Below are 24,396 nucleotides of genomic sequence, written 5' to 3'. Positions count from 1 at the left end.
CCTTGGTCGGCATGGGCAAGTTGGGCCTGAGGGCCTGTGTCCATGCCAGATGACTATGACCAGAAGTTGAAAAATGGCATTAAATTAGAAGAAATCAAAAACAAATTGTAAATTCAGCCCCTGAGAGGACCTAAATTAACTATGAGGAAGGCCATTCTTGCTATTGAGGGAATGCAATGTAGGTTCACAAGATTAATTCACGGGATGGCGGGACTGTCATATGATGAAAGAATGGAGCAACTGGGCTTGTATTCACTGGAATTTAGAAGAATGAGAGGGGATCTTATAGAAACATATAAAATTATTAAGGTTTGGACACGCTAGATGCAGGAAACAAGTTCCCGATGCTGCTGCACCCGCTGAGTTTCTCCAGCATTTTTGTGTACCTTCGATTTTCCAGCATCTGCAGTTCCTTCTTGAACAAGTTCCCGATGTTGGGGGAGTGCAAAACCAGGGGCCACAGTTTAAGAATAAGGGATATGCCATTTAGAACTGAGATGAGGAAAAACGTATTCACCCAGAGATTGTGAATTTGTGGAATTCTCTGCCTCAGAACGGGGTGGAGGCCGATTCACTGGATGCATTCAAAAGAGAGTTGGCGAGAACTCTTAGGGCTAGCAGAATCAAGGGATATGGGGAGAAGGCAGGAACAGGGTACTGATTGTGGATGATCAGCCATGATCACATTGAATGGCGGTGTAGGCTCAAAGGGCCGAATGGTCTCCTCCTGCACCTTTTTTTACTATGTTTCTATGTATCTAACTTTGAGCAAAAGGAATAAAATATTTCCTTCATTGCAAAAATAGCTATGCGGTAATGTCGCACAAAAACTATCTTTGTATAACTCAGTGAATGTAAAACAAGACTGAAATGTGAAGTGTGAAAGTGAACCTCCTGACCTTGAAAGATCTAAAAATTGCTTGTCTTTACAATAGTTTGTACATTGTGAAAACACTTCTCAATGAAAAACACATTATCGTAATTCATCCATGAAATAAAGCACATCTCTTGGAATGTTAAGGAGTTTCTTCCGCGTCAAAGCTTTGTGTTCGAATTTATCTCTGGGCTATTTTGAAGTATTATTGACAATCTGGTAAATTCCTTGGACACCAATTACTTTGTTGATAAATAGCATATGTAATGATTCAGTAAATATTATTATTTAACATTTGGTAATTTCTGACATATTTTCTTCCAAAAAAAGCAATAATGCTTCAACAGGAATTATAGACATCTTAAAACTTGTTTCAAAGAAAATCACATCAAAAATATTTGCCGCATTTCTGTCATCGTCTTGCAAAATGTTTTACAAAATTCCACTGTCTGCTTGTTCTGTGTTCCCTTTACTTCCCCTGGGAGACTGTTTCACTTCTCTTTAGAAATTGGTTGCCAGTTTAGCTCAATGGAGGAGTAGTGAAATCCCCCAACATTGCCAAGTGCCAATTACGCAGTGTAAACACTGGGGCATTTTAGCAGGATCAACTGACAGATTTGACTTTCCCACATATATCGGTATCTATGAGCTGATTGTTTGCAAGAATAGATTACTAGCATGGACCATGAAAATAGTTGGTGCATCCAAATGATGACCGTGCAGATAGGCACAATATAAAGAGTAGAAATCATTCCAAAATATACTGTGAGTCTGTTACAGACATATTCACTGGTACTGTCCAAATCATGCTGTCATAAACTATTACCTGCAATCAGTGCCAATAGCCACTCCATATCTGTACCTACCCGATACAGATGTATTGTTAGCATGAAATATTCTGGGGACCAGAAAGATGGACAAGTGATGTCAGGTCCTCCGATAGCGCAATGAAGAAGCTCTGACCCAAAATATCCCTGAGCTTTGCCAGTAACCAGAGTGGTGAGAGTTTCAGCATGGCTGTGAATGTTTCTGACAACTAGAAGCATTTAAAATCTCTTTTCAAAATTATGTCAATATTTTTTTTTAATGGAAAATTATAAAAAAGCCGAAACGTAAAAACACAGAGAAAAACGACCTTTGACTTCCTGATTAAATTCCAATTAAACCAAAGATGGTACAAACCCTACACCAGGCACCAAGTGCCAAACACTGGGACATTACAGTAGAATCAACATATTAGATTTGCCTTTCCCACCATATCAGTAAATTTGGGACTTTCACATTTGACAATACATGCATGGAAGGTGCAGATACTAATTTTTAAATGAGCAAATACAAATACTACTTGTCATTTCAACGTCTGTGAAATTCAGTGAGAAAACATCACCAATGCAGTTGCAACAATACACATTAAACTGTTGCTAAAATCAGTGCCAATCGCCCAGTCTCATGTGTCCAATCTCAATAATCCCACTAAAGAAGTTAGCTGGAATTCTGCTCATGAAAATGAAAGGCAGGATTATAAAGTGTTCTTCTTTCCTTCCCTATTAGCCATGGGTCATTGCCCTGGGCCACTGAGATGCAGAAGAAGACAGGAAAGTAAACAAAAAAATAATACCCACAAAAATATGCACCTTAGTTACACCACGTTATTAGAATGTTAATGTAAATGTTCACAAATCTAAATTAAAGAACTTACTGCTAAACTTTGCATTTCAAATGAGCTATTTGGTAATGAATGAATGGAAAATTACTTTAAAAATCTCAGGCAAAAACATTAAGATGTGTCTAATATTAAAATTCAGTGCACTCTTGTTGCTGCGCATGCTTCAACGTCCTCACTTATTTCTTAATTGCCTCAAAGCCCCTTGGCACCTTTCTTCTATTAGTCTTGTTAGCTAATGCTGGTTGGAATTAATGGTCATGGCACCACTTCACACATCCTGCTTATTTTATACTTATTAGCATCTTGCCATTTAAAAAAAAAATACAGTTTTTGCTTCCCACGTTATTCTCATGTACCTCACATAACAGGAGCGGTAAGTGATTTTGAAAAATCACTGCATTCAAATCTTTCTTAATTATGTTTTCTCTGAATTTAATATGCCTGCAGTATTGCAGTACTAATGTGAAGGAATGGAAACCACAGGACTGCTATTACAGTAATCCCATATGTTACTTGATGGGAAGGAACCTGTACTCTTACAGTATATATTTATTGCTGCTTCCTGAATTACATTGAAACATAAAAAATAGGTGCAGGAGTAGGCCATTCGGCCCTTCGAGCCAGCACCGCCATTCAATATAATCATGGCTGATCATCCAACTCAGTATCCTGTACCTGCCTTCTCTCCATACCCCCTGATACTGTTAGCCACAAGGGCCACATCTAACTCCGTCTTAAATATAGCCAATTAACTGGCCTCAACTACCTTCTGTGGCAGAGAATTCCAGAGATTCACCACTCCCTGTGTGAATTTTTTTTTCTCATCTCAGTCCTAAAAGATTTCCCCCATATCCTTAAACTGTAAACCCTTGTTCTGAACTTCCCTAACATCGGGAACAATCTTCCTGCATCTAGCCTGTCCAACCCCTTAAGAATTTTGTAAGTTTCTGTAAGATATCCCCTCAGTCTTCTAAATTCTAGTGAACCTTCTCTGTACCCCCTCTATGGCAAGAATGTATTTCCACAGATTAGGAGACCAAATCTGTAGGCAATACTCCAGGTGTGGTCTCACCAAGACACTGTACAACTGCAGTAGAACCTCCCTGCTCCTATACTCAAATCCTTTTGCTAAGAATGCTAACATACCATTCACTTTCTTCACTGCCTGCTGCACCTGCATGCCAACTTTCAATGACTGGTGTACCATGACACCCAGGTCTCGTTGCATCTCCCCTTTTCCTAATCAGCCACCATTCAGGTAATAGTCTACTTTCCTGTTTTTGCCAACAAAGTGGATAACCTCACATTTATCCACATTATACTGCATCTGCCATGCTGCTCACTATTTCCTTTAATTATGAAACTTTCAATGTCATTAATACTAAAAAGAATAATTCTGATCTGAAGTATAATTCTAAATGATCCACAAAATAAAGGCACTCTGGCTCAGGTTGTATCAAGGAGTCAAAAATAATAACATCATAAGAGTTACATCAGGAAAACATACTTTATCAGCCCTCAGAATGGTATCATTCAAATATCATGGCTGCCTTTATAATCCTGTTCCTTCCACCTCTAAATTGCCATTAGCTTGTTCGTGTATCGTGTATTCAGAATGTAAGCAATTTGTGAAGATAAGGAGAAAATAGCCAATTGACAAAATCATAGCGTATTATCCAAATTTATTTATTTTTCACTGGAAATAATGATTTTAGCAAAACGTTTTTCTTTAAAACAAACAAAAGCATATTAGAGGCATAAACAGAGACTTTTAAACATGAGATAGCAAGAATTCAAGGCTTAGAAACAGAAAAATAGGTGCAGGAGTAGGCCATTTGGCCCTTCGAGCCAGCACCGCCATTCAAAATGATCATGGCTGATCATTGAAAATCTGTACCCCGTTCCTGCTTTCCCCCCCCCAAATCCCTCGATTCCGTTAGCCCCAAGAGCTAAATCTAACTTTCTTGAAAACATCCAGTGAATTGTCCTCCACTGCCTTCTTTGGCAGAGAATTCCACAGATTCACAACTTGGGTGATTTTCCTCATCTCAGTCCTAAATGGCCTACTCCTTATTCTTAAACTGTGACCCTGGTTCTGGACTACCCCAACATCAGGAACATTTTTCCTGCATCTAGCCTGTTCAATCCTTTAAGAATTTTATATTTCTATAAAATCGCCTCTCATCCTTCTAAAGCCCAGTCGACCCATTCTTTCATCATATGTCAGCCATGCCAGCCCAGGAATTACCTGGGATACACTCCCTCAATAGCAATAATGTCCTTCCTCAAATTAGGAGACCAAAATTGCACACAATACACCAGCTTGCATGTTCCTGTTAAAGTGAAAGGCAAGGCTGGCAGGAGCAGGGAGCCCGGAATGACGAGAGATATTGAGGCACTCGGCAGATAAAGGAGGCATGGGTCAGGCACAACCATCTGAAACTATGAATCCCTGGAACAGTATAGGAGATACAGGAATATACTTAAGAAGGAAATCAGTAGGGCAAAAACGGAACATGAGATGGCTTTGGCAGAGAAGATTAAAGAAAACTTAAGTGATTTTATTTTAAGGGAAATTTAGTAGCTCAAGAGAGAACAAGGCACCTCAAAGACCAAAGTGGACATTTATATGTGGAGCCGCAAGAGATGGGTGAGGTCCTCAGTAAATATTTCTCCTCTGTTTTTACAGCAGAGGACAAGGGAACTCCTGATGATTAATGGGGGTGTCTTGGGGATAGGCTGCAGTGAGGTGGAGCAACTGTTGGATATCTTAAAATGAACAATGATAGATAAATCTTTGGGGTATAATCATGTATATCCAAGAACACTATGGGGAGCTGGAGAAGAAATTGTGAGAACCTGGCTGAGATATATTCATCATTGTTAGCCATGTGTTAAGTCCCATGGTTATGCTAATGTGGTGCCTTTATTTATGAATGAAAGGCTGCAAAGAAAAAAACTAGGAACTATATACCAGCAAGCCTAACATCTGTGGTAGGTAAATTACTGGAGCGGATTCTGAGGGATAAGAAGCATGTGGTAAGATGCGCTGATTAGGGTCTGTCAGCATGGTTTTGTTGATGATTAATGATCTGGATGAGGGAATTGAAGGCAATATCTCCAAGTTTGCGGATGACACTAAGCTGGGGGGCAGTGTTAGCTGTGAGGAGGATGCTAGGAGACTGCAGGGTGACTTGGATAGGCTGGGTGAGTGGCCAAATGTTTGGCAGGCAGATGCAGTATAATGTGGATAAATGTGAGGTTATCCATTTTGGTGGCAAAAACGGGAAAGCAGACTATTATCTAAATGGTGGCCGATTGGGAAAGGGGGAGATGCAGCGAGACCTGGGTGTCATGGTACACCAGTCATTGAAGGTAGGCATGCAGGTGCAGCAGGCAGTAAAGAAAGCGAATGGTATGTTAGCTTTCATTGCAAAAGGATTTGAGTATAGGAGCAGGGAGGTTCTACTGCAGTTGTACAGGGTCTTGGTGAGACCACACCTGGAGTATTGCGTACAGTTTTGGTCTCCAAATCTGAGGAAGGACATTATTGCCATAGAGGGAGTGCAGAGATGGTTCACCAGACTGATTCCTGGGATGTCAGGACTGTCTTATGAAGAAAGACTGGATAGACTTGGTTTATACTCTCTAGAATTTAGGAGATTGAGAGGGGATCTTATAGAAACTTACAAAATTCTTAAGGGGTTGGACAGGCTAGATGCAGGAAGATTGTTCCCGATGTTAGGGAAGTCCAGGACAAGGGGTCACAGCTTAAGGATAAGGGGGAAATCCTTTAAAACCGAGATGAGAAGAACTTTTTTCATACAGAGAGTGGTGAATCTCTGGAATTCTCGGCCACAGAGGGTAGTTGAGGCCAGTTCATTGGCTATATTTAAGAGGGAGTTAGATGTGGCCCTTGTGGCTAAGGGGATCAGGGGGTATGGAGAGAAGGCAGGTACGGGATACTGAGTTGGATGATCAGCCATGATCATATTGAATGGCGGTGCAGGCTCGAAGGGCCGAATGGCCTACTCCTGCACCTAATTTCTATGTTTCTATGTACATAGGAGATCACATTTCATGAATCTGATTGAGTTTTTCGAAGTAACCTAGATGGTTGATGTGGGCACGTTGGTAGATGTGTCGACATGGACTTCAGCGGTAATTTTTGTACATGATTCTGCATGGTAGGCGGTCTGGAAGGTTTGATTGCAAGGCATCCTGGGAGAGCCAGCTGAATGGATACATATTTGGTTTGATGGTAACTAGAGGTGATGGGCAGTTCGAATGCCTGTAATTAGTGGTGTGCCTCAGGAATTGGTCCCAACTTGTCATATATATTAACAATTGGCTGCGAATGTACAAGGCATCGTTTAGTAATTTTCCAGGTGACACAAAAATAGGTGGTATCATAGAGATTGAAGAAGGCTATTATGAATTACAGAGGAATTTTGATCAGCTGGGTAAGTGAACTGAGGAACGTCAACGTTTAATTAAAGCGTGGTGCAAGGTGTTACATTTTGGGAAGTCAAACCCATGTAACCTTTCACAGAGAATGGTAGAGCCCTAGGATGTGCGGTAGAACAGAGTGACTGAGTACATGGTTCCCTGAGAATCAAATACACAGGACTAGATGTTAAAAGTCCCTTGTGCCAATAGGTGGGGAGCATTTCATGACATCCGTTGATTGTTGAGAGTGGTAGACGCTCAACATCGGTGGGGGGCGGGGGGGGGTGATACATATATCTTGGCCTGTGTAACCTTCAGGATAGTTGGGCATAGGACACATCATCAGTAGTGTACTGTCACATGTAGATTGGGTGATGGAGAAGGCATTTGGTATGCTGGCTTCATAAGGCAGAGCTCTGAGCATAGAAGTCGGGACATTATCTTACAGTGGCGCAAAGCATTGGTGAGGCAGCACTTGGAGTACTGTGGTCAGTTTTGGTTACGGTGCTATAGGAAAGGTGCCATTAAGCTGGAAAGAGTGCAGAGATGTTTACGAGTCAAGGGATTAAGCAATAGGGAGAGGTTGGGCAGGCTACGACTTTTTTCTTTGCACCTTAGGAGACTGAGGGTTGATATTCTAGAGGTGTATACAATCATGAGGGTGATAGGTAGGGTGAATACTCAGATTTTTGTATCCCCAGGGCTGTGGAATCAAGAACTCAAGGGCATAGGTTTAAGGTGAGAGAGGACATTTTCAATAGGAAACTGATGGGCAACTTTGTCACACATGTGTTGGTGGTGGATGGAATGAAGTGCTAGAGGAAGTGGTTGAGGCAAGTACAATAACACCATTTAAAATACATTTGGACAGGTGCATGAGTGGAAAAGGTTTAAAAGGGTATGGGTCAAACATGGGTAAATGGGACTAGCTTAGATGGTCATCTTGTTTGGCATGAAGAAGTTGGGGCGAAAGGCCCGTCTCCCGTCCTCGCTATGAACCTATTACGGGGATTAGTGAAATTGTGATTTTAATTCCAGTTATACGCAAAATTTACTTTTGTGTACATAAGCAATGTGAATAAATTGGAAACATAAGTTCTTTCACTGTACTTCATAGTATGATACATGAATGCACTGTTTCAGTTTTGATCCTATTTTATGCTTCTAATTGATCTCATGGATTGTACTCATGTGTTAGTCTTTACTGCAGAGTTAAAGAAATCACCCTGGATTTCCAACTGTTTGAAATCCAGTGACATCCACTGGAAATAAATCTTGCATAAATATTTTCTGAGAGTGGGATCAGGCTCAGCTACAAAGTGTCCAAAACTCAAATAGGAACACATGTCCATTTTTGCAAGATAATGGACATCATAGAAACATAGAAATTAGGTGCAGGAGTAGGCCATTCGGCCCTTCGAGCCTGCACCGCCATTCAATATGATCATGGCTGATCATCCAACTCAGTATCCCTTACCTGCCTTCTCTCCATACCCCCTGATTCCCTTAGCCACAAGGGCCACATCTAACTCCCTCTTAAATATAGCCAATGAACTGGCCTCAACTACCCTCTGTGGCAGAGAGTTCCAGAGATTCACCACTCTCTGTGTGAAAAAAGTTCTTCTCATCTCGGTTTTAAAGGATTTCCCCCTTATCCTTAAGCGGTGACCCCTTGTCCTGGACTTCCCCTAACATCGGGAACAATCTTCCTGCATCTAGCCTGTCCAACCCCTTAAGAATTTTGTAAGTTTCTATAAGATCCCCTCTCAATCTTCTAAATTCTAGAGAGTATAAACCAAGTCTATCCAGTCTTTCCTCATAAGATAGTCCTGACATCCCAGGAATCAGTCTGGTGAACCGTCTCTGCACTCCCTCTATGGCAATAATGTCCTTCCTCAGATTTGGATCATTAGTGGTTCTGGTGGTGAAAAGCCTAATTTTAATTTTGGATGGAACAGAATTGATAAAATGGATTTAATACCATGACCATTGTAGAACTGTATGCATCATTGTTTATATTTTCAGGGCTTTCACTTAACTTTTTTTCCCTGTTGCCAGCCAGGCAACATAGGCAGCTTTTTAGGTTGCCAAATGACAGCTTAGGTGGTCAATTTAAGACGGTTTGCATGAAGCGTGCGATAATTTTCTCGAAGTGCGTAGTTACCAGTCGGAATTATGCTCAATGAAGCATTTGCATATTATTTCTGCTTCAAATAGTCACAAACTAAACATATTCACCAATCAAGACATGATATATACCACAATGACATGCAGCAAAATTATAATACAGTATCTCAACTCTTTTTACACATTGCAATTAATGCAATTTCTATTAGTTCTTTCCACTTCCAAACAAAAATGTGGTTGGATTATTCAGCGTATGAGAAACACTCTCGCTTCCCACATAATTTATCCATAACAAAATATACAGGTTGCATGGAAATTTCTAAAGTCATTTTATAAATAGCTGTTAAAACCGACTATACCCATCTGACAAGTTAAACATTACACTAACAGCCAAGAGATGGCCAAAGGACATAACTGCAGCAAATGTTCTTTTGGTAATATGTTTAAAGGTGTCAAAACACCACATTACTAGACATTCTGATTAGATGTACATGTTGTGAACAGCAATGAAGATACCCAGTTTGTATGCACCAGATTTAAAAAAAATTATTGATTAAACGCTGTTTCCATCATTCCCACTTCAGAATTAACGTTAACATTTCAACTGAAATATCACCTGACCACATTTGTGATGTATATGACCGACTGTAGAAGTAAAACGTGGATAAATCCAACTTATAGTTGTGAATGTTGCTCATTAAATAACTACAGTACTAATACTCCATATTAAGAGCAATGATTTGCCGCTAAAATGAATTCTGTAATAACATGTAGCAGTGACAACGAAGGTAGCAGTGACAATCGAACACTGCGATTTTAATGTTTCACGCGTTTACAATTTAATTAATCCATCTTTATGGATTAAAACAAATAATAACATTAGGAATTAAAACACATTTGATTGCATTCCGTTATCAACCATAGTCAATGTTCGCTCTGAAGACATTTCCAGCACTATAGGGACAGGGAAGAGGGTGTGTGTGAATCAGTGTGGGGTGGATAGATGGCGAGGCGGTTGAGAAGGTAATCGGTGTGGAATGGATGGATTGAGGCAGGTGAATTAGTACGTGTTGGTTGGAGTAGGTAAAATTGTGGGGGGAGAGCACGGGGGGGATGTCAGTGGGGTTGAATGGCGGGGATCAGTATGTGATGGATGGGGGGGGGATCAGTACAGGATGAATGGGGGGGGATCAGTACAGGATGAATGGGGGGGGATCAGTACGGGATGAATGGCGGGGATCAGTACAGGATGAATGGGGGTAGACAAAAATGCTGGAGAAACTCAGTTGGTGAGGCGGCATCTATGGAGCGAAGGAAATAAGGAAATTGGAGCGAAGGGCGATAAGTACAGGATGAATGGGGGAGATCCGTAAAAGATGAATGGGAAGATCACTACAGGATGGATGGGGGGGGGGGGGGGGGTCGGTGCAGGATAAATGGAGGGGTGGGTCAGTACAGGATGGATGGAGGAGCAGTGCAGGATGAATGGGTGGAGCAGGATGGATGGGAAGGGGGTCAGTACAGGGTGAATTGGGGGACCAGTGTAAGATGGATCGGGGTTGACAGGAGAATCAATGCAAGGTGGATAGGGTGATCAACGCAGGATGAATAGATGGGGGGGGAGCGGTGGTTGATGGCGAGTGGAGCACAGGAGATGTCAGTGAGGACTGAATAGAGGCGGGAATGGGGATCAGTGCGGGATGGAGAGGAGGGGGTCTCAGGATAAGAGGGGGGTGGAGAGGGGCGTACAAGAGAGAGAGAGAGGGGGCGAGGTGGGGAGGAAGGAAGGTCAGCGCTCCTTGGACAACATCGCCCCGCTGCCTTGGCCGTCCCTGTCCACCGCCAAAGGGGGAAGCAGTTGGGATCTCCTCGCCACCGCTCCCCCTCCATCGCCAGCCAACAGCAAGGTGCGGTGCCGAGCGGTGCAGCTCAAAGATCCTATAGCAATAGGATCTTTGGTGCAGTTCTTCAGACAGCGGAAGGAGGCCTCCCCCTCCCTCCCTCTTCCTTGGCGTGCAAGGCGGTTTGTTTTGAAAGCGTTTATCGCCGGGAGGAGGCGATGTTGCGGCTGCTGCTGTGCGGTGCCCGTCATTTACTTTGATTTCCCTTATCTCAAAAGTGTTTTTCATTCGTATTTCACAGCTACCAGGGCTATGAGACTTGCTCAAGGATTCAGACTGAATGGATCAGCTACATTATTATGAAGGCTTTCCTCTTTACATGGGCGTATTGTAAACTACTTCCCCTAATTCTTCACTGATACAAAATGCAGTCAATTAGGAGGTGTAGTGAAACTTCAAAAGAGGAAAAAATATATCCTGTCTTACAATGCCCTTCGACACTGGAAATAGCATCAACACGGACTTCCTCAGCATTGTCCCTTAAGAGGGCAATTGAAAGAAAACATCAGCCATTTAGTTCCAAAATGTCAGGTCTTAACAGAAATGCACAATTGAACACAGTAAAAATGAAACCACAGTGGTAGTGATTTATATTTGGCCACAGACATTGTGCAATTGGCTAAAATGATTCTCTCCTTTAAGTAATATTTTTGTTGTGAACATAATACAACATTTTATTGGAGCATGTCCTACATAATTTTCAGTGGTTGAGGTTGGGGAAACAATATCTAACAATTATATTGCTCAAAACCACAACTGAAAAACAAATAAATATTCTAGTTTGAAGATAGCAAATTAGTTTAATGCCATGAGGAGTAGAAGCATCTTAATGCAGTGCAATAGTTAAGGGCCTGTCCCACTTAGGTGACATTTTAGGCGAGTGCAGGAGACTCTGCGCTCGCCTCATGATCGCTGGTGGTCTCTGGTGAGTCTCCTTCATGGTCGCGAGGAGTTCCCGCATTCTGGGAACTAGTCGCTGCCTCAGTATGGCCGCTGCAAATTTTTCAACATGTTGAACATTTTTCTACGACCGAAAATTGGTCGCCATGGAGAAAATCGATAATCCTGTAGTCGTAGGTGCAGTTGTAGTGGGGTCGCCATGTAGTTATGGGTAGCGAGGTAGGCTTAGTTAATTGCCTTTGCTGACCGGGCATTTTAATTGGCTCATTGGGGGGAAAAAATACGTAAGCACGTGTTTTCAGAATCGAGGATAACCGACCGGTAATGTTAAATGTCCGCCGAACTTCACAGCTGTGTATCCCTGGCTTATAACCATATAACAATTACAACACGGAAACAGGCCATCTCGGCCTTTCTAGTCTAGCTTATTAAAAGTTGTCTGGCTTCTTAAAAGTGTCTCCACTCCTTCTTGGAGGGTAGCTAATGTAATTTCACTTTTTAAGAAAGGTGAGAGAGAGAAAACAGGGAATTATAGACCACTTAGCCTGATATCAATGGTGGGGAAGATGCTGGAGTCAATTATAAAAGATGAAATAGTGGCACATTTGGATAGCAGTAACAGGATCGGTCCAAGTAAGCATGGATTTACGAAGGAGAAATCATGGGAGGGCCAGTGGATGTAGTGCATCTGGACTTTCAAAAAGCATTTGATGTCCCACATAGGAGATTATTGGTCAAAATTAGAGCACATGGTATGGGGGGGGGGGGGGGGGGGGGGGGGGGGGGTAGGGTACTGACATGGATAGAAAATTGGTTGGCAGACAGGAAACAAAGAGTAGGGATTAACGGGTTCCTTTCAGAATGGCAGGCAAGGCTCGGTGCTGGGACCACAGCTATTTACAATATACATTAATGATTTAGGTGAAGGGATTAAAGTAACATTAGCAAATTTGCAGATGACACATAGCTAGGTGGCAGTGTGAAGTGTGGGGAGGATGCTATGAGGATGCAGGGTGACTTGGACAGGTTGGGTTAGTGGGCAGATGCATGGCAGATGCAGTTTAATGTGGATAAATGTGAGGTTATCCACTTTGGTGGCAAAAACAGGAAGGCAGATTATTATCTGAATGGTGTCAAGTTGGGAAAAGGGGAGGTACAACGGGATCTGGGGATCCTTGTTCATCAGTCACTGAAAGTAAGTTTGCAGGTACAGCAGACAGTGAAGAAAGCTAATGCATGTTTGCCTTCATAACGAGAGCAGTTGAGTATAGGAGCAAAGAGGTCCTTCTGCAGTTGTACAGGACCCAAGTGAGACCACACCAGGAGTATTGTGTACAGTTTTGGTCTCCAAATTTGAGGAAGGACATTCTTGCTATTGATGGAGTGCAACGTAGGTTCACGAGGCTAATTCCCGGGACGGTGGGACTGTCGTATGTTGATAGAATGGAGTGGCTGGGCTTGTACACTCTGGAATTTAGAAGGATGAGAGGTTATTTTATTGAAACATACAAGATTATTAGGGGATAGGACGCGCTAGAGGCAGGAAACATGTTCCTGATGTTGGGGGAATCCAGAACCAGGGGCCAGTTTAAGAATTAGGGGTAGGCCATTTAGAACAGATATGAGGAGAAACCTTTTCACTCAGAGAGTTGTGAATCTGTGGAATTCTCTGCCTCAGAAGGCAGTGGAGGCCAATTCTCTGGATGCTTTCAAGAGAGAGTTAGTTAGAGCTCTTAAAGATAATGGAGTCAGGGGATATGGGGAGAAGGCAGGAACGGGGTACTGATTATGGATGATCACCCATGATCATATCGAATGGCGGTGCTGGTTCAAAGGGCCGAATGGCCTACTCCTCCACCTATTGTCTATTTAAGTAACAGGATCGGCCTATTCAGTGGCCGATTGGGAAAGGGGGAGATGCAGCGAGACCTGGGTGTCATGGTACACCAGTCATTGAAGGTAGGCATGCAGGTGCAGCAGGCAGTAAAGAAAGCGAATGGTATGTTAGCTTTCATTGCAAAAGGATTTGAGTAAAGGAGCAGGGAGGTTCTACTGCAGTTGTACAGGGTCTTGGTGAGACCACACCTGGAGTATTGTACAGTTTTGGTCTCCAAATCTGAGGAAGGACACTATTGCCATAGAGGGAGTACAGAGAAGGATCATCAGACTGATTCCTGGGATGTCAGGTCTGTCTTATGAAGAAAGACTGGATAGACGTGGATTATACTCTCTAGAATTTAGAAGATTGAGTGGGGATCTTATAGAAACGTACAAAATTCTTAAGGGGTTGGACAGGCTAGATGCAGGAAGATTGTTCCCGATGTTGGGGAAGTCCAGGACAAGGGGACAGCTTAAGGATAAGGGGGGAAATCCTTTAAAACCGAGATGAGAAGAACTTTTTTCACACAGAGAGTGGTGAATCTCTGGAACTCTCTGCCACAGAGGGTAGTTGAGGCCAGTTGATTGGCTATATTTAAGAGGGAGTTAGATGTGGCCCTTGTGGCTAAGGGGATCAGGGGGTATGGAGAGAAGGCAGGTACGGGATACTGAGTTGGATGATCAGCCATGATCATATTGAATGGCGGTGCAGGCTCAAAGGGCCGAATGGCCTACTCCTGCACCTAATTTCTATGTTTCTATTTAAGAAAGTTCAGCCAGGAAGTAAAGGAGGAAGAGAGAGCGTGAGAAACAACTGGTCTCAACATTTTTATTAAAATCAAATTATTTAAAACACTTCAGAGGGTATTTGAACAGAATAAGGTTGCAAGGAGTAGAGGCATCAGAAACCAAGAAGACAATATCGCCCAGAGGCAAAGAGACTGCTCGAGGCAGTAAATGTGCATTGTATCGGTTTCACTGAAAAATATCTTGTTACTGGAGTCTCAACAAAGGAAGATAAATTTAGATTTTTGAGCAGCTAAACAACTGATAGAGGAGGCACTGAAGAGGCTAACAGAATGCAAAGTGAATAAATTACCAGGTCCAGATGTGCCACGTCTGAGATTATTGATTGGGAGTTGGTGAGTCCCTGGCCATATTCTACCAAATCTCTACTGGTTCAGGAGTGATGTTTGGGAACTGCACCTTTTCCATCCTTCTTCAAATAGGGGCCGATAAACACAGTAACTGCAGACCAATCAATTTGACCTAAGTTTTAAACATACTCTTCAACGATCGAACCAGCGGTCATTTTTACTTGAAAAAAAGCTAGCATAGATTTGTTGAAGATAAATTGTGTCTAAGATTTTCTCCCCTCTAGCTTGCTTTGAATAATCAATTGTAAAAGCACTTGTGAAATAAGCTTGTTAATATTTTGAAATTATTTTAACATAGAAGTTAGGGGGTCATGTTGCAGTTGTATAAGATGTTGGTCAGACCACATCTAGAGTATTATGTTCAATTTTGGGCACCATGTTATAGGAAAGATGTTGTCTAACAAAGAAGATTTAAAGGATGTTGACAGGATTCAAGTGCTTGAGCTATTGGAAGTGGTTGAGTAGTCTACGACTTGATTTCTTGAAGCGCAGGAGGATGAGGGGTGATCTTATAGAAAGGTATAAAATTGTGATAGGAATAGATCGTGTAAATGCACAGTCTCTTGCTCAGAGTAGGGGAATAGAGAACCAGAGGACATATGTTTAAGGTGAGGTAGGAAAAATTTAATAGTTACCCCTTATGTTCCTATTAAACCATTCCCCCCTCACCTTAAAGCACAGTCTCTTGCTCAGAGTAGGGGAATAGAGAACCAGAGGACATATGTTTAAGGTGAGGTAGGAAAAATTTAATAGGAACCCGAGTGGTAACATTTTCACAAAGAGTGGTGGGTATATGGAATGAGTTGCCAAAGAAGGTTGTTGAGGCAGGTACTATTGCAACATTTAGATGGGTCTATGGATAGGATAGGTTTAGATAGATAAGGGGCAAACGCAGGCAGGTGGGACTAATGTAGATGGGACATGTTGGTCGGTATAGGGAAGCTAGGCTGATGGGCCTATTTCCACACTATGATTCTATTGTGTTATGAAGTTACAAAGAGGCTTGCTAAGGAGAATGTAATTAATGTAGTTCATATTGATATCTAGTGCAAGGGTGTTTTTGACTGAATCCAAGTGTACTGTGGGATTCTCTCAGGATCAGTACCATAAACACAGTTTTTTTAATCAAATAAATAAATGTCCTATACATTGATATGTAATTTCCAAATGTATGAATGACACAAAACTCGAGACAGAGTAAACTGTGAAGACAATAATAACAAACGTCAGGAAGATGTATACAGGCTGATGGAAAGGATGGATAGGGGAGCACTGTGGTGGAACAGCTAGAGGTGAAGCCTCACCACTTAAGCAACCAAGGTTGATCGTGACCTTCAGAGCCGTCTGTATGTTTACATGCTCTCTCTATAGTTCCTCCTGAATGCTCTAATTCCCTCCACGTTGGTAGGTTAATTGGGCTGCTGTAAATTACTGCTGCAGGTGGATGTGAGGAGAATCAGAGTGGAGTTGATGAACGTTTGAGGCTGGTTATCATCCTCACATCTTGTTTGCCAGCCTGAAGAAGGGTCCCGACCCAAAGCATCGCCTGGCCATTCCCTCCACAAACACTGCCTGACCCAATGAGTAACTCCACCACTTTGTGTTTTGTTCAATATTTCAGCATCTGCAGTTCCTTGTGTCTCCTTATCAATCCTGTTGCATGAGCACAATGCTGTGATCATCATCCTGAACACAGGTTAGGAATTTGCCATTTATACATGACCCCTTCAATGCATGGCATCCACTTAGTGCACTTTCCAAAGAAGTCACTAGAAACCAAATGTTGATGGCTTGCCTAATATGGATTCGTACAGGCAGGTGAGTATGATCCACGTTAGTTATTAAATTGGTTGCAATTAGCTGGAATGAAGCAAGGACAAATAAAGAAATTCCATTCGACAAACACACTGTATTTCACCTCTTCTGCTCCCCCTTCCAATCCTATTTGGAAAGTGCATGTCCATGGGTATGACATAATGATGGTTTAACTTGAGACTAAATATCATATCAATGATTACGTCAGAGTTTGAAAAGAGGTGTAAGTAGTTAACATGTGATTTCATAAAATTCTATTGATTCTGGAAATATTCATGTCAGTTGGAGTGTAGCAAATGGTTCACCTATATTTTAGATAGAAGAAAGGAAAAAGGGGAGTAACTAGTCTAAGAAGAGTTATACGAAAATGGAAAAATGCTTGAATCAAGATTGAAGTACGTAGAAGCAGAACTATTTAAAAGATTGGGCGATGTTTAGGGTCTGACTCCTTCTTCAGACAGAAGCAGGGTTCTGACCCAAAACTTTACCCATCCTTTTTCTCCAGAGATGCTGCTTCATCCACTGAGCTACTCCAGCATTTAATGTTTAAGAGGGAACTGCAGATTCTGGAGAATCGAAGGTACATAAAAAAGCTGGAGAAACTCAGCGGGTGCAGCAGCATCTATGGAGCGAAGGAAATAGGCAACGTTTCGGGCCGAAACCCTTCTTCAGACTGATCGGGGGTGGGGACAAGAAAGGAAAAAGGAGGAGGAGCCCAAAGGCTGGGGGATGGGAGGAGACAGCAGGGGGACTGAGGAAGGGGAGGAGACAGCAAGGACTAACAAAATTGGGAGAATTCGATGTTCATGCCCCCAGGATGCAAACTCCCCAAACGGAATATGAGGTGCTGTTCCTCCAATGCTCCAATGCTGTTCCTCCAATGTTCCTCTCAGCACTTCAACTCCCCCTCCCCACTCCGTCTCCGATCTCTCTGTCCTGGGTCTCCTCCATGGCCACAGCGAGCAGCACCGGAAATTGGAGGAACAGCACCTCATGTTCCGTTTGGGGAGTCTGCATCCTGGGGGCATGAACATCGAATTCTCCCAATTTTGTTAGTCCTTGCTGTCTCCTCCCCTTCCTCAGTCTCCCTGCTGTCTCCTCCCATCCCCCAGCCTTCGGGCTCCTCCTCCTTTTTCCTTTCTTGTCCCCGCCCCTGATCAGTCTGAAGAAGGGTTTTGGCCCGAAACGTTGCCTATTTCCTTCGCTCCATAGATGCTGCTGCACCCGCTGAGTTTCTCCTGCTTTTTTTGTGTACCTTCGAGCTACTCCAGCACATGTGTCTGTCTATCTTAACTATAAGCCAGCATTGGCAGTTCCTTCCTAGACAACTTTAAAAGATTGATAGGATTGAACGAAGTCAACGTGGATTTCTGCAAGGAGAATCATGTTTGATTCATTTACTGTTCTTTGTGGATGTGACCAGTAAAATGGTCAAACAGGGACCAGTGGATGCAGAATATTTGGATTTTAAAAGGCTTTCAATATAGTCCACGACTGGAATACAGTCAACCAGGCGAGAGCATATATGGTCAGGAGTAATATTGATTGAGAACTTATTATTGAACAGCAAGCAAAGAGTCTGAATAAATGTTTATTTTTCCCCTCAGCCTGACAGTCTGTGACCTGTGGGTCACCACAGGGATCAGTTCCCAGGCAGAAGCTAATCACAAGATGTATCGAGGATTTCTCCGAGGACAAAAAGTCATATTGCCAAGTTTGCTGATGATACAAACAAAAGTACAACAGTATGTAGTTTGCGGGAAGGGAGGAAGATGTAAAAATGTATGCAAGGAAATGTACACAAACTGAATGTGTGAGCAAGAACATGGCACATACAATATAATGTGCAAAAATGTCAAACTATTCACCTAGGTGCACAAAAGGGAAAGACTGAGTTTTTCTGAAATGGTGGGGGATTAAGTAACATTAGTGTTCAAATGGACCTGGATGTTGTTGTGGATAAAATCTCTGAATGGCAAGAAGCAGATGCAACAAATGATTAGGGATGCAAATGGTCAGAGGGGCAAATGAAATACAATTAGGGAGGAGTTAGGCTTTATTACAAGCGGATTTAAGTACAGGAGTGTGTAAAAATGTGAGCACAAATTTAATTTCTACAGGCTACTTTTTCTTATCTAAAAAAGAACATATGTGTCATCGAGAAACTGCAGCAAAGATCCATTAAACTGGTTTTGGGGATGGTGGGATTTTTACGAGATGATCCCAGGAATGATTGGGTTAACATATGATCAGTGTTTGGCGGCAGTGGGCCTGTGTTCGCTGGAAGTTAGGATGAGGGGGAACTTCATTGAAACTAATTGAATAGTGAAAGGCCTGGATAGAGTGAATGTGGAGAGGGCGTTTCCACTAGTGGGAGAGTCTAGAACCAGAGGCTGTAGCCCCAGAATAAAAGGAGTACCTTTAGTAATGAGATGAGGGGAAATTTCTCTAGTCAGAAGGTGGTCAATCTGTGGAATTCATTGCCACAGATGGCTGTTGAGGTAGATTAATAGAGATTTTTAAGGTAGAGATTGACAGATTCTTGATTAGTAAGGGTGTCAGGGGTTATGTGGAGAAGGCAGGAGAATGTGGTTGAGAGGGAAAGATAGATAAACCATGATTGAATGGCAGCACATACTTATAGGGCCAAATGGCCTAATTCTGCTTCTAGAATGTGTGAACTAATGAAGAAGGTAGTGAATCTATAGAATTCTCCACCATGGACAGCTGCAGGGACTATATCACTCAAAACAGGGATTAATAGATTTTGGGATATTAACAGAATGAAGAGGTAGTGGGATAATGTTGGGACAGTCCGGGTGATTTGGACAGGTTGGGTGAGTGGGCAGATGCAGTTTAATGTGGATAAATGTGAGGTTATCCACTTTGGTAGCAAAAACAGGAAGGCAGATTACTATCTAAATGGTGTCGTTGGGAAACGGGGAAATACAACGGGATCTGGGGGTCCTTGTTCATCAGTCAATGAAAGTAAGTATACGGGTACAGCAGGCAATGAAGAAAGCAAATGGCATGTTGGCCTTTAGAACAAGAGGAGTTGAGTATAGGAACAAAGAGGGCCTTCTGCAGTTGTACAGAGCCCTAGTGAGACCACACCTGGGATATTGTGTGCAGTTTTGGTCCCTTAAGATTGTTCCCGATGTTGGGGAAGTCCAGAACAAGGGGTCATAGTTTAAGGATAAGGGGAAAATCTTTTAGGACCGAGATGAGAAAAACATTTTTCACACAGAGAGTGGTAAATTTCTGGAACTCTCTGCCACAGAAGGTAGTTGAGGCCAGTTAATTGGCTATATTTAAGAGGGAGTTAGATGTGGCCCTTGTGGCTAAAGGGATCAGGGGGTATGGAGAGAAGGCAGATACAGGATACCAAGTTGGATGATCAGCCATGATCATATTGAATGGCGGTGCAGGCTCCAAGGGCCGAATGACCTACTCCTGCACCGATTTTCTATGTTTCTATGTTAGATTTTCTTATTCAGACATATTCAGATTTCACTGCCAGTCTCACCGAAATAGATTCTTCCTCCAATTCAGTGTCAAAATAATATCTACACCAATTACTTGTCCCTTGTCCCTAATTCAATATGTCTCAAGATTCTGTCACAAATTCAATATTCCTGCAGGATATGAGCCGTAAAGTCAATAATCCTTCTGGTTCACTTTGTCACATGGCTTCCTCAAAGAGCAACTGGAATACACCATAACATTAAGGTAATAACACTAAAAACAAAATCCGCCATCTTATGCATATAAACAGCCGCAAATATGAATCAGTGCAGCTCAGAAAGCGGCCTGTTTTTCTTGAGCTTAAATTTAGTCAATGTACCTTCTGGTGCTACTACAAAAACAAAAACCTGCAGATGCTAGAAATGTGAAGCAAAGATGGAAAATCCATGAATCACACAATAGCTAATCGACATCTGTAAAGACCTTCCCCCCCCCCCCCCCCCTCACAAACCCACCCAACCCCCTTCAGGCCCACCCCAACCCCACACGCACCAACCTCCCCCACAACCCACCCGTCCTTGGCCCACCGGCTTTATTCGCCTTCTCTCCATATCTGGCATCTTTTGTCTCCTTTTCATTTCTAGCCTTTGGTCACCCATCTGCCAAACCCCTCTTGCCTCTATCCATTTATCAATTGCCAGACTTTATCCTGCCTCCACCTCTTCTCCAGCTTTCTCCCCCTTACCACATTCCATCTAAATAAGGGCCCTGACCCAAATTATTGCCTATTCATTCCCTCCATAGATGCTGCCTGGCTGGTTGAGTTACTCCAGCACTTTTTGTGTTTCATTAATGTTTCGGGTCAATGACCTTTCATTGGAAGCAGTTACCTTATTCTTTTGGACTGACAGATTCTGCCTGACCTCCTGTATTTTCTATTTTCGCTCCACACACAACTACTGCCTGGCTGTCCACACTGAAATATCTTACATATGATCCAATGGGCATGTAAATAAGTTGATAATTTAGCTGACAAATAGTTTTTAAGAAATAACTGCAGATGCTGGAAAATCGAAGGTAGACAAAAATGCTGGAAAAATTCAGCGGGTGCAGCAGCATCTATTGTCTTCTTAGCTGACAAATAGTTGGTTAAACCTACCACATTACCGTATTTCAGATTTTGATTATATAAACTGTTGCGTCTTCTTCACAGGTTTAGCTACATAGGAACTTTTCAGGCCTGAAGGCACGACTCTATTAATATCAACAATTGTCTGAGGAATACCCATGGTTCATTAAACATTTCTATCATTAGTGCTCGATTATGTAGATCATAATATCAGGGCTGCCCACCAGTTAATATGTTCAGTTAAATGTCAGGTGTCTGGAGGAGGATGATCAGATAGATGAGGTGCAGCAAATGCTTTATTTCAGTTCAGGTTATTTTTCTACTATGAACAGTGATCATCCCAAATGGCTGCAAAGTTGATAAAACAGAGTGAGGTTTTTTTTCCTCAGAGGTGCCAGGGCTTGAGGCTGTTGCGTTTCAATGCCAGTTACCCGAGTTTGAAGAGCCAGAGAATCCTACCCAAAACCCATGGTGCTGTTATTTTGAATGTTTATTTTTATATACAGAACTTCCTTTTGTTGTTTACTATGGTGTCTACTGGGCACTATTTTTACATGTCTGCCGTGCTGCTGCAAGTTAAGAGTTTCATTGTTCTGTTTCGGGACATATGACAATAAAGCACCATTGGCTCCCTCTTGACGGGCCAGGTGGGTGGGTTGGGAGCAAACACACATAGTCCAGGTCTAGGATTCTCAATCATACTGAATCCGTTAAAGAGTGTAAAATGGGACCTTAAAACACAGTAAGGAACTGACGAACTGTATGCAGCGAGGCTCAATAAATCTGTTCTGCTTCAATAAACAAACCAAAATCCCCACTTTACTCCCAGTAGTTACTGAAAATTCTGAATATCGAGTACATTTGATCGCTTTATTGTGTTAATTATAGTCCAGGAATGGAATGGAATACTTTATTGCCACATGTGACAAGGCAGTGACATTCTTTGCTTGCATACCCAAGGTACAAGCGCACAATATCGATAACATAGGATGATATCGTTTTTTAAATAAAACTTTATACCTGATCTTGATAACGAGGGACGCGTTGTTTTTCCACCCCTTCAATGAGTGTTTGAAGCGTGGAAGCAGATTCTTCCCATTTGCTGGACTGGAGCCGTTGACCATCAATCGTGTCGGACTCGCTTCTCCATCCCTAAATGAGTTAAGTTTCCAAGGGGGGGGGGGGGGGGGGGGAGAGGACATGCTACAGACATTACTTTAACAATACATCAACCGCAGCTCGCGTGATGCACCGAAGGTACATGGTACATGTTGCAGGAAATTACCCAACTGTCCATCCTGTGTTCACAAAGACCAAATGGTTCAGCCTATGTTCCGCGCACATACGGCGGTTTTCCTGTTTACAAAACAAATAAATGCATCTTCTAGCTTTGCAAACGGACGCGATGGAACACAGATTAAACTTGTGACTTATGACCGATCACTCGCCTGAGCCTTCATCACAGGTACAACCCCAATGAAGGACAGACCCCAGAGCTCGGTGTCATCTCATGCACCGTCCAGCAGACTCTATGTATGACCTGCACTCGCAACCAAAATAAAAAACCCTCTTTTATGTTTTGTTTCCACCAAATCTGCAAAAGATAGAGCTGCGATATCTCTTGGTCGGAGATGCCTGCAGCTCACTACTGGCAAATAAAAAGCAGACTAATCGGTGACAATCCAAAGCGCCACCGTTATTGAGTCAGCAAACATTAACACCGTAATGACAGTTTCACAAATGGAACCCCCGAGGTGAGATTCCAAACTAGTATCAACCGGGGAATCGGAAATAGTTGCAATCTGTGCCCTTCCAAAGTCTATTGAAAGAGATACTGATTGCACAAAGAACCGGTGTGGTCTGCTTCAGTGCTGGGCTCAGTGTGTTTTCGGAGCTCCGAACAGATCACTTAAATCACAACCATCCAGTCAGTGTGTGTACCATACCAAGCACTGGCATGTAAACCACATGTAAAGAGCAGGCGTAATCCCACCTACTGGAGAAAAACAGAGCGAGGTGGCAACTGAATAAAACGCAACACAAAGACGGCAGTGATTTGGAGGGTTTTAGTTTCTGTAAAGAAACCACAGCTCGGTTTTAACAGGCGGAAACAGAGCGTGTCTCAGCATCGCCACACACATTTCTGCTCCGTTTCTTTCACGCGAGTTTGTCGGGGGAGGGGTAAGGAGTGGTGGGGAGTAGGTTGATCTGGGGTCGGGCATCAGATCAGACACATGCCTTTCCAACCGATCCACTTCCACGAACATTTTCCAGTTAATTCCAACACTTGGAAAAAAAAAACGCCTTTAAGTCACATCTTCACAATAATGCAATCACCCTAACACTAGCTAGATTGTAAAATGTGCATAAACTATTTCCAAAGCACCTCTAAAAGGTAACAAAAATCACTTGTGGATTACAAATGTCAATTGCCTTTCATCAGGAGAAAATTAAACATCAACACATCGAAATTATTCCAAATACAGATTTGCAAACTCCTAAAAAAAAATGCCACCACTTTTTAATTTAACGTAGGAATAATGCACATTACCCCAGTTGCGTATGATGGTGCTCCGATCTTGTTATGTCCTTTGTTTTAAAACATATCACAATGATACTTATGGTGGTGCATAAGGTCCAACATTTTCGAGGGAGGCGCATTGTTTTATATATATGTTTATCTCGTTATATGTGGAGATCAGCCCAGTCGACTTCCCTTCCAGTCTGAGAAATAAGTAAGGCGCAAAGGTTTCTGTCCGTGAGATGGGAGACAGACACTTCACCGTCCGCTCCCCTTTCTCTCTCAGTTCAACCTCTCAGCGGGAACGAACTAAGCACGGTGCCGGAAGACTGACATGGCCTGGCGCCAATAGCAGCTCTCTCAATGCATGGCCTCGCCCCGATCGTTTTATTTTCGCCAATAGGAAATGGAAACTGCGGTGTGGCGAGCAGCAATGAGTGACGGAGCCTTGTGGCTTTAAGATAGCGAGCGGGTGTCTGGCAGGTAGAGATGGGGAGCCGGGGGCAGGGAGGCG

General features: G+C 42.6%; 1 protein-coding gene across 1 annotated transcript in view; it reads right to left on the bottom strand.

Annotated features, from left to right (window-relative positions):
- Positions 1-24,191, bottom strand: part of st8sia4 (ST8 alpha-N-acetyl-neuraminide alpha-2,8-sialyltransferase 4) — a 76,895-nt gene extending 52,704 nt beyond the window's left edge. Inside the window, exons 1-2 of the mRNA XM_055633269.1 lie at positions 23,913-24,191; positions 22,382-22,513 (exon numbers count right to left, since the gene is read on the bottom strand). Coding sequence (XP_055489244.1) covers positions 22,382-22,513; positions 23,913-24,022 — 242 coding nt within the window. The 5' untranslated portion in view covers positions 24,023-24,191. The remainder of the gene's footprint in view (positions 1-22,381; positions 22,514-23,912) is intronic.
- Positions 24,192-24,396: the final 205 nt, after the last annotated feature.

The sequence above is a fragment of the Leucoraja erinacea genome, chromosome 3, assembly GCF_028641065.1.
Source record: "Leucoraja erinacea ecotype New England chromosome 3, Leri_hhj_1, whole genome shotgun sequence".
NCBI classification, from domain to species: Eukaryota; Metazoa; Chordata; class Chondrichthyes; order Rajiformes; family Rajidae; genus Leucoraja; species Leucoraja erinaceus.
This window is presented reverse-complemented; position numbering and strand designations above follow the sequence as displayed.